Here is an 11192-nt window from a genome sequence, read left to right on the forward strand (position 1 = left end):
TGTTGTGACAGAAAAAAGTAGAAAAAGAAGATTAACCCTACTTTATTTCAAAGCCTAACCTTTATTTTTGAAAATCACAAAACAGCACTTATTTTTTAAATATTTATTAAAGTGCTAATCCTTTCGCAGTTTTTCTAGTTTTTTAATAAGTGATATGTCGAACATAACTGACGCACAAATCAGAAGCATTGGTGATGTATTAAACAATCCTTCAAGACCTCTAAAGGAACGGTTTCGAGCCTTGTTTACTCTAAGGAATATCAGGGGTCCTATAGCCATTGAATGTATCGAAAAATGTTTCAATGATGATTCCGCTTTACTGAAACATGAACTTGCTTACTGTCTGGGCCAGATGCAGGACACTTCAGCCAACCCAATTTTGGTTCATGTCTTGGAGGATGTGAGTCAACATCCAATGGTCAGGCATGAAGCAGGTGAGAATCATATTTAATTCCAGTATTTTAACAGACATTAGGAGCGCATTTCTAGTTTTTATAATCTGGTTTCACTGTGTTTAGACAAATTTGGAGTTACAATGATAATATTAAAGATAATAAGACAAAAATCATCTTTTAGTTAATAATAACCCATTAGTTACCAATGTTGGGATATCATACTTATGTACTAATAGTTATTTTTGAACAAATATAAATTTGAGTATAAATTAGTGGTGCATTTTTTTGTGATTTCTTGCTTCCAAATCTGAATGAAAAGTATTAAGGATTAGAGTTAAAATCAGAGTTTGCAGTATCAAAGTGAGCTTTTTTCAACAAATATAGTTTCAGGGATAAAACTAATATTATATTTGATGAAAACTTTGCAACTGAAAATCAGAGAAATGTTGGCTCTAATTGCTAACTTATGGCAAAGTTTACAGAATACAATATAAGTTGGGTCACTCCACTAAACAGCCCATTTACCTTTTATTCACTTGGCGTCCTGCTCAGATTCCTCAGGCCCGTAGGTATTATCATTTTTGTGTCTACTGAATGTCATGGCCATGGAGCATACAGCCTGAAAACGAATGGGTCTGACCGGTTTTGCCATATTACGGCTCTTCAGAGAGGCTATAGGGCTTGATAACCAAACAACAAAACCTTCATTCCAGTATAGTCAATATGTAGCAAAAATGTAATTTTCAAATTTAGTAAATTCTAAGGTAATTTTTGTCCTGGTGGTCCTAATTTATTTATTTGTTTTAAGATATCTAAAAAATGTTATTTAACTTACTATATTTTAAGAGACTACAGTTGAATATGCTTAAAATGTTCATTGAAATATTATGTTTATATCTTAATTCTAAACTCATCTAAAATTGTAATACAGAATTATTTTATGAATATGTTAATATGTATAATTTTTCAAGAAATACAATAATGTTTTAGCAGGCTTTGTACTTTTTTAAGCTGAATGTCTCTGCACTCGTGAAGCTTTTAACTTCTTGTTTAAAAAATAATCATATGGCATAGCTTGCCAACAACATATCTGTTAAAATGGCTAAATAAAAATAGTAAATAAGTTTTTTCTTTTTCAGCGGAAGCATTGGGTGCTATCGGCAGTCCAGAAATGATAGCAATTCTCAAGAAATACAAAAATGATCCATCAGCTGAAGTTGCAGAGACTTGTGAATTAGCACTGGATCGAATTAACTGGGTTCAGAATCCCGATTCTAAAGACTTATCGCAAAACCCTTATCATTCGGTCGATCCAGCACCTCCGGCAACATTGGACAACGTCAATGAACTTAAAAGAATACTTATCGACGAAAAGGAATCGTTATTCAATAGATATCGAGCTATGTTCTCATTAAGAAATCTGCAAACTAAAGAAGCAATCGATGCTTTGGGAGAAGGCTTAAGTTGCGGAAGCGCTTTATTTAAGCACGAGGTGGCGTTTGTGTTGGGCCAGCTACAACACGAGCATAGCATCAAATACTTGAAACGGTCTTTGGAGGATGGTAACGAAAACGAAATGGTTAGGCACGAGTGTGCTGAGGCGCTTGGAGCTATAGCTACCGAAGAATGCATGGATGTTTTAAACAAATATCTAAACGATGAGAAGCAAGTCGTTAAGGAGAGTTGTATAATTGCTTTGGATATGTGCGAGTATGAAAACAGTCCTGAATTTCAATATGCAAACACTTTAGTGGCTGTTCAATAGTCAGCATCATTACCTATACAATATGTCCAACTATGAGTATTCGACAGTCTGAATTTTTAACGAGAATGGGATCAATGTGGTGTGTAATTATTAATGTAAATAAAATATTCATAAAAAACATTTCTTTATTCGGTCCTACGTAAAATTAAAGTATCACTTATTTCTCATCTGACTCCTTGGTGTTGTCATAAGGCAAGAATATCAGGATAAAAAATATTGCAAAAAAAATTACTCCGGAGAACAAGTAAAAAGGCACATATAACTCATGAAAACCTATTAAAACTTGGAATATTTTTGTGATCGTCAGCGCGAGCAGTGAAAACAAAACAATATAATACTTTACGGTAAATTCACAATAACTTTTTGGAAACCAGTCACTTATTAAAGTAAAAGGAATTGTTCCTAATCCTACTGTATAAACTACGATGTACAAGTACATAATTATCACAGATGTATAGCTAAAGTATTCCTCGTTAACATTAAAATATTGTGTTAAAATTATTCCAATGTACAAAACCAAAGTGCCACAGCAAGATAAGAGCAACACAGTTTTTTTGTTAAATTTTTGCGAAACTAAAGTTCCAATTATGATTGATATAAAGAACAATACTGCATATCCGATGGCGAACAATTCAGGGTAATGGACGTTACTTTCAGAAAATATAATTTCTGTGTATACTAAAGTGGGTGGGGCCCCACAATACTGTTGGCATATTACTAGTATAGTAAATTTAACGAACTTTATCCTCAACCCAGTATTTCGCATCATCTTTGTAAACCCGTTACACTCTATGGTGTTTGACATACTTTGAATAATTTGGTATACTTCAATATCCGGATCCGAGTCGGGTTTAATATAAGCAATCAGTCGTTTAGCATTGTCGACTTTTTTAGCTCTGATCAACTCCTTAGGAGTGGAAGGCAGTAAGACAACCACGAACAAAATTGTTGCAGAAATTATAGCACAAATTACAGAAAACTGTCTAAAAGTTACAAAAGGTCCCATTGCAAACGCTGTAACTACTCCAAATATTGCATAGAAATTTAACCTTTGTATAAATTTTGACGTTAACTGCCCTTCACTCATTTCCAAAATATACGATTTGATTTGTCCCATGGCGTATCCATGTCCTGCTCCTACTAGGATGCGGCTGCCAAGTAACCAAAAAACATCACGGGATTGCCACATTGCAATCCAACCTAGACAGAGTAAAATGTTTCCCAGCACAATACCCGGCTTGGGTCCGAGTAAAATTTGTTTTGTGGATACTGTGGTACCCAGAGATACTCCAATCATGAGAAAACCGGTTATCATGGCGCTTTGGTTCATGTTAATTTGAATTGGTGCGTCTGGATGTAGTAGCTTTGGGTAAGTGGGCGAGGGCCAACCTAGCATCAAGCCAAATGGAATGCACGTCAGGGATGCTGAAAGTGAAACAGTGGTTTTATAATGAAAAAGTCAATATTCAATTGTTTATAGTTGCGTGATCCTGTTTTCGAGTATCTACGCAGTAAGTCAGTTGGATTAAATTATTTACCATTGTTTGTGAAGAGTGAAGTAGTAGTCCATTTTCACTAAGTGGAGTTGAAGTAGACAGGGGCTGTTGAATGTTGAATAACACAAAGTCATCTCTAAAATAAAAGTTGTACTGCGTAGATGACTTTATGTTATTCAACAACCCTTGTCATTCTTCCTCAATTTTTACGTGCATGGTTCGTATAGATATCGTATGATGTTCAAGTATCTGTAATCTAAGCGAGCGTTATTCATCGCCTCCAGCACCGCCCAGGTTTTGATTGAATCGAAAGCCTTCAGGGAGTAGACGAAGGCCATGTGCAGTGGGATGTTGATAGCATACTGATGGGCCTGAAATTCTCCAAATTTGTGCAGTCGCCTTGTTTGAATAATAGAATAGGGATAGGACATTTGCGTTCTTCCAAAAGTCCGGGATTTTTTCTTCTTCTCGACATTTATTTAGTAAGGTGAGGAGTGCTTTCCTGAGTGTCTCTCCTCCGGTCTTCAACATCTCACTGATGATCTGGTTCTCTCCCGGAGTTTTGCGGTTTTTTAGGTGTTTTAGCGCCGCCTCTAATTCTCCATCAATGTGTTCTAGTTGTTCTGATCCTATGTTTAGGACTGGCTGATGAATTTGACCTTCTCGATCTGAATGTGCCACCGAAGAGCTTTAGAGTCGTCGATAGAAATTCCTATAATTTCTGCGATCTCACTCTTCGATTTATAATGATTCCTTGATCGTTTTTCATCTTGTGGATAAACATTTTACCTTTAGAGTTTAGATCTTTCAGAACTCGCATATTTGCGTTGTTCTGTATGACTTCCTCGACCTTCCTCGTATTTTTGCTACAATGACGACTTAATGGTATGGTATACCTATAGTATATTGCATATACTTCCGGTCATTTACTGAAGTAGCAACCAAAACAGAGCGATATCCGGAATTTGTTTTGGGAGAAAGTCCACCCATATCTACAGTACTTGTCTCAAATAATGCTCCGCCATCATTTCGCTTCATACATCTTCAAGAAACCATGGGTTCCTGAGCACCATTAAACAATTTTTATGGGTGGAGCATCCATTAAAAATTAGGTTTAGTTAAGATGTAATTAGTTTTTCGAATCCCTCATGTGGCTGATTAGTAAAGCTGTGTCAGTCAAGTGATTACGTTGACATTAAAAATATACATAAAAATTTTTGTTTTTGACACTAATCGAAAAAACTACATCTTTGTCATAATTTTCAAAAATCGCACTGAAGGAAGAAAACATAACTTTGCGAAACATAAGTGATGCGTTTTTACTTAGATATTAGTGCCCAAAGGATGGTACCTACAATGTGTAACTTACGTGAATTTTGCTTGGACCGGAAGGCAAGAAGATAGATGTAATAACAAGGTTGAATGGTGATCCAATATCAAGGTTTGTGTTCTTTTTTTTTAAATAAACAAACACTTCCACCTAATTGTGAAACAAAAAAAATCACTCAACCATTGCGCGATGATTAAGCAAAAATTGTAAATAATGCTGCTGTAATTATTGCTGCATATTTAGTTTAGTTAAGAAACGTTTAATCAGTCATCATTTGGGATATGTGTCCGATTTAAGTATTTTTTAATTGTTCAGTTTAATATTACGACGTTTTCTTTGAGCAGTTAATTGGAATGTAGCTGAAAGTTATTAAAGTTACAGACACACTTATAATCAATATTACTGTTATGCAACAATTTTACAATTTTTGTTTAAACTTGGTTCAATTCAAAAACGTCACTTTAACAGCAATTTATCTACCAGTGGGAGTTCAACTTAACCGATCTTTGAACTGTGATTGGACAACTGGGCTTTAGTTTTCCCTCTGAATCGCATGCGTTTATGGAAGTTGGTAAATTGAGTAAAGTGTGTGCTGTTATGAAAAATCTTAGTTGCGTTTTAATGACAACAAATTCAATTCATACGCAATAGCAATGATAGTATAGTAATATTTTTACAAGAGAAAGATACGATCACTTACAGAAGAAATAAAAGCAAAATGTTTTCAAAACTTAGAAAACGATTGAAAACGTACGATGTTTTAAAAATCGGTCAGACAGAAAGAAGAACTGATAAAGTTTTGAATTCCGGTATTTTTGTACAACCGACGAATTATTTGACCTATCATTCATTCGGTTCCTGTAGACACATTTGTTTATAGTTTTCCAGCAAAAAATTAAATTGACTTAAAACACAAAGAAGTTGTGTTGACTTTGACCCTCAATGAGGTGGCAAAGCGAAAGTGAATTTACGAGAACGTAACTCTGCAAAATCATCATTTGACCAACTTTTACTAAAAATCAGGGCGCGAGCTGGTCTACTTTAAACGTTCTTAAATTTCGAACATTGGCAATGGTGGTCAGAACGCGTTTGGGTTAATTTTTGTGACCATTGGCCGCAATTGGTGTTTGATCCTAACATCAATAACAATGTTTAGGGTTTTCTAATTTTTCTTCAGAAGCGTCTAAATTACTTCAAATAATTTGAGTAAAGAACTTTTTAAATTAGGTTTAGAAAAACTTGGCAAACTATTATTTTGCAAAACTCTACCATAAATTATCAAAAATCATATCTTACCTTTTCTACAATTGTAATAAACTGAGTTATTTTAGGATTGAAGGAATTAATTTTTGGTAAACGTTTTGCATTAATATAACACATGACCTTGTATTGCTTTAAGTAAATAATTTTTTAACTGTTGTAAAAGAGATAAAGTAGTATTATTCTCAGACTCTAGTGACATTGAAATACTAAAATTATGATTAGCAAATAGAAACGTACGAACTTACCACATGTAGATGGAATTAACTGCCAAATTCCTGTTCGAATCTTCTTTTTGGACAACACTTTCTTAAACTTTTCCTCGTGCCTATCGAAAACATACGTAATTCCCTTCTCGCCTGTTTCTTTTTCTGGATCTACATGATTTTCCTCGGATAGTTTCATTTTCTGTATCTATGTCGCCCAACTATATTTTGGCAGTGTTAGAACAGGTATTCAAACTATTTTATTTGATTGCGACATACGTGCGCTGAAAATTAAAAAGTCAGTTGTTGTCATTACTTTGGAACAAACTGAGTATATTTGTACTGCTGTTAGTTAATAAACCATTGCGAAATGATGAAACTGGATTAGTTAATTGATAGTCTAAAACAATCAACCAAGTGTCTGTGGATTTAAATACTGGCTGTTTTTTAATTTGCCTTATTAAGGCGAGTTTTGCAAGTGCGTGTTTGTTAGATAAATGCGGCCACGTTAATATTGCTAAAAACACGCAGAAAAGTTTTAACGATAATTTAAGCAAGACCTACACCAATGTTAATTTTTGGTTTAAGAATGAATATGCGAGTTATCAAACCAACAGATTAGAAACTAGTACAAAAGACCAAAGGTTATGGAAAAATGGAAATTGTCCTAGTAACATCGCTTTTATTCGTGTCATAAAACCATTGTGAGGACACAATATGTAAGTAACGTTATTTTGGTAATTAAAAGTTATTTTAAATTTAGAATGTAGAGTTTTGTAATATGACCACTATTACATAAGTAAAAAACAATTATTAAGTAAATTACATACCTGATTTCCTAGCAATGCTAGTTATTTTGAACGGTAGTAAAACAGTTTTTGGAAGTGAATGCTGGTAAATGGGTTATTGTTTGAAACGTGTACCCCACTAAACCTGAAATGACGATTGGTCTTTTAACCACGTAAAAGCGGTTTTAACGTTTACATTTTTGTATAATACCCGTTCTATTTTTTTGACCTGTTATCAGCTCTTTACAAGGTTAATAACTTGCACACATAGTCAGTTATAATCTTAAACATTTTGGAAAAGCAACATATTCTAAAGCACTTTTTTACGTTCTTATACAAGTATGTTTAAATGAATACTGGCATGCTTAGCAGGACAACCCTTTATTGAAAATTCCATCACCATTTGCTTGCATACAACGTCATCAGAGAGTAAAATTACAGGGGATGCTGGGGACAAAAATATCAATTACCTGATTGGCACTTTGAACTCGTGGGGAGATTCCATAAAAATATGCTTTGCACACACATCATAATATTTATATTATTTTTTTTTAAACATTTAAACGTACTATTGCTAACTAAATAAATGGAAAATACTAAGTTCACAGCAAGTGTAGGTTGCGTTGTGTGAACTAGTTTGAAACATCATCAAGCATGTTGGTAACATTTGGGTTTATTCAGTGACGATGCTATAATAGAAAAACAATAACAAATGCTAATTGGGTTATGAATAAAGTAATCAATCGTACGCTACTCATTTAATATTGTTTTTTAATCAATTATTTATGAACTTGCGTCAAATAAGTTTAATTTAATCGGAATTTTTTCATATTATGTAGAAATTATGGTGAGTGTACGCCACTGATTGATAGTAGTTCTGATGGTTCGGGGTAATAGAAAGCTGGTTATTTTATTTACTATTTTATTATTGATTCCTACCGATGAGTTCAATACAACACACTTGACTAGCTTGTCTGATTTGCATATTAATACTAATCCTATAATTTCTGTTTACCTTCCGTCAAATTATTCAAAAGATTTTTTCTTTTTAAGTAAATAATACTTTTCTCGTATGTACATATGTAGGGAATTACCACAGTAATAATAAATAATTGTCATGTAACTATGTTTACGTGGGACTAGATCAATTAGTTATTAGGTAGTTAAATCAGTTATTTGATAGTTATTTATGCATTAAGAGTAAGAAGTACGGTTTTTCTTGGTGTGAGAGTGACGTTTTGAAATCAATCACCCCAGTGAGTTGTTTTGCTTGCTACTGTCTTGAAAATAAGGATTTATTTTTCAAGAAAATAAAGAAAATTTATTTATTTAATTTATAGAAAAGGTACATTTTTGTAGGGATGTCAAGTGTTTACCATTATAGTTAGTTTTAGTAGGATTGTATGTAGTTATTAAGAAAATTAACAGTATTACTTGATGAACTTCAAAGGAGGTGAAAAAGGTGGTACGTGGAGGTAGAAGGTGGGAAAAAGGGTTTTTTTGTTTTTGGTTGTTGATTGTCAAGAGAGACTTTTAATAAGAGCTGGAAACTCAGTTTTCTAAAAAATTCGAGCAAAAATCAGACTATTGAAGATCAGGGGATCTTAGAAAGCTGTTTCCTTCCGGAACGGAAGTTACTGAGTGTAATACCGAGTGCTACCAGCAATTGTACCGTCTAGTCCACGTTATGACATGCAGCAGATTGTGATAGAGAACCTATTCCATAAGTGGTTAAATCGATAACCACCTCAACGGAAAAGAAGAAGATTGGTCAACTGACGGTTTATTTTGGACAATTTCGACTCTTTGACGAAGAGTATTAGTTGTAAGTAGTTTGTAATTTTTTGTATTAAAGATATTTGTAGTTTAAATGATATTTTTAGAAGCAGGATTTTTAGGTAGAAAGTAAGTTAGATAGGTTTAGTTATTTACCTTAAAAATAACTTGGCATCCCTATAATAGAATTTTTATTCAAGCTTATTTATTTAAATTTTCTTTATTTACTAGAATATTAGAATGAATGGTCAGGGTGAATCTGATGCCAGTTATGACGATATTATCATGCAACTAGGAGGTGAGGGAGATTTGAGTAAATCTCATCTTCAGGATGATAATAATCATGACACTACCCTTGGCAGCGAGCGAAAAAGTAAACAACTCACTAAAAGCTAACTTTTCGTTGAGATTTGGAAGCAAAAATGCATTATTATTTGATGTTTGTAGAAAGTAGTATATTAGTTAGTTAGCTGAGTAATTGATTGACCGATGGGGGACGGGGGGAAACAGCCCAAAATACGCATAGGCCTGTCAAGACACGGCTGTTTGGAGCTAAAGCAGACCAGTCGACTTTAAGAAACCAACTAGTATGCAGGGTCTTATCTACCTGGTTGACTGTCCCAGAAATGTCCTATGTACACGAGTGAGCGCTGAACACTTCATTAAAACTTGTGCTGCCGGTTCTTCCTCTTCCAAGCATCCTTGGCAAGTAGGATCCTCAATGACACCCATTAAGTGCTCATGTTGTCTTATCTGGCAGTGGCCGGTCATAAGCCAGTCGCCATCCTCAGATTATCTCAGCTTAATTTCAGCTCAAGTGTTTCGTATTTTTGGCAGATATGATTCCTGGGCTTGCCTCATATCTATGACAGAGTCCCAGCGTTCTTGCAACAGCTGCTGGGTTAAGATTTTATTGACAAGATTGCCTTTTTTCTTATTGGTGATACCTACAGTCGGCTCTGGGCCAACGGGTACGTTTTAAGCATCCAGTTTTGCCTGTCGATCTGTATCTTCATTTCCACTCACACGAGACGTATGTCATTCCTTTGAGTCAGTGTTTTCAAAGCAGCTTTGTACTCCAGAACCAGTTTACAGTGCATTTCTTTATCACTAATTGCCGTGATGGCAGCTTAGGTGTCAGAACAAATATCATTTGCACGGTCCTGTCGCCACAATCTTCTGCTTTTTCGTCTTCTAGTCCGTATCACTTGATCACCGCACATATCATCTAGCACATATCACTTGATCAATTTCCTCACTCGAACAGGATAATCTTCCAATTCAAAACGGTAGTCCATGTTGCGTGAAGAAACTTCGTTGTAAATACAAACGGAGTGACACAAGATCTAAGTCTCAAAAAAGTCTAAGTTTCTCTTTTTGAAACTTAGACTTTGTGTCACTCCGTTTGTACTTATGATTCCTGTTGTTGATATATTATTTTCTAACCCGCATTTTTTTTCCATGGACATGTACTTTGCCAATCAGAGTATGCAGCCCTTTGGTCGTCTTATTTATTGGCGTCAATTTTTTATTCCTGACGATTCATTTTCCAGGGTTGGTAATTACAACCTTAAGGAAGTTCAATGATTCTAGCCTTATTGTCATGTGGTCACTACTGATAACGAAAATAATGTACTAATGTAATAATGTAATAAACCGGTCGATTGCCCTGCCCCATATACAAGAGTGTCCATATCAGTTAGCGTTATCATAACGCTTTGAAACCTTTTTTAATATTAGCAATGGCATTTTTATTCTTTCCTGTATATAAACTTTGATTGCTTATGGAACTGCGTAATTAACGTAGCTATGGATATGGATGACACATATGCATTTCTGACATTTAGACAGTTTGACTTATTTAAAAAAGTGTGTGGTTGACAATCGTGGTTCTAACTATGCATCCGGATCTTTCTTCCCATCTGCACACGGATAAATGCAATGCGATGATTAGCAGTTGGCGACAATGTCGTGCCGATCATGTTGTGCTGCAATTTACAGGATACTGCAACACTCATTACTCAGCTATGTTGCAATGTCTCAAAGAAGAACGTATAGCTAGAAGAGCGGAGAATTTCAGAAAATCTCAAGCATGGCAGAGGAAGGTCAAGGAAAGGGCTCAAGCAGAACTAAAAGAATAAAACGTAAAAAGTAATTTTAATAGTGCTGACGCTTA

The 11192-nt window shown here is 34.7% G+C and overlaps 2 protein-coding genes across 4 annotated transcripts; one reads left to right on the plus strand and one right to left on the minus strand.

Annotated features, from left to right (window-relative positions):
* Window positions 1-54: 54 nt before the first annotated feature.
* nero (deoxyhypusine hydroxylase nero) lies at window positions 55-2209 on the plus strand. The gene is made up of 2 exons (XM_081985626.1): window positions 55-434; window positions 1535-2209. Exons 1-2 carry the CDS (start codon window positions 155-157, stop codon window positions 2158-2160), a joined length of 906 nt encoding a protein of 301 aa, XP_081841752.1. The 5' UTR covers window positions 55-154; the 3' UTR covers window positions 2161-2209.
* Window positions 2210-2267: 58 nt separating this feature from the next.
* On the minus strand, window positions 2268-7880 carry LOC145732992 (facilitated trehalose transporter Tret1-like). Of its 3 annotated transcripts, XM_081985587.1 has the most exons (4): window positions 7711-7880; window positions 7283-7385; window positions 6495-6736; window positions 2268-3585 (listed from the first exon to the last, which is right to left on the minus strand). In XM_081985587.1, the coding sequence occupies exons 3-4, from the start codon at window positions 6649-6651 to the stop codon at window positions 2318-2320; spliced, it is 1425 nt and encodes a 474-aa protein (XP_081841713.1). In that variant the 5' UTR covers window positions 6652-6736; window positions 7283-7385; window positions 7711-7880; the 3' UTR covers window positions 2268-2317. The 3 variants fall into 3 exon arrangements, with proteins under 3 accessions (XP_081841713.1, XP_081841703.1, XP_081841721.1); XM_081985577.1 differs by lacking the exon at window positions 7283-7385; XM_081985595.1 differs by lacking the exons at window positions 6495-6736; window positions 7283-7385; window positions 7711-7880 and adding an exon at window positions 3699-4688.
* Between the last annotated feature and the right edge of the window lie 3312 nt (window positions 7881-11192).

This window comes from Ips typographus, linkage group LG1, assembly GCF_016097725.1.
Source record: "Ips typographus isolate SLU linkage group LG1, UJ_Ityp_2.0, whole genome shotgun sequence".
Taxonomy (NCBI): domain Eukaryota; kingdom Metazoa; phylum Arthropoda; class Insecta; order Coleoptera; family Curculionidae; genus Ips; species Ips typographus.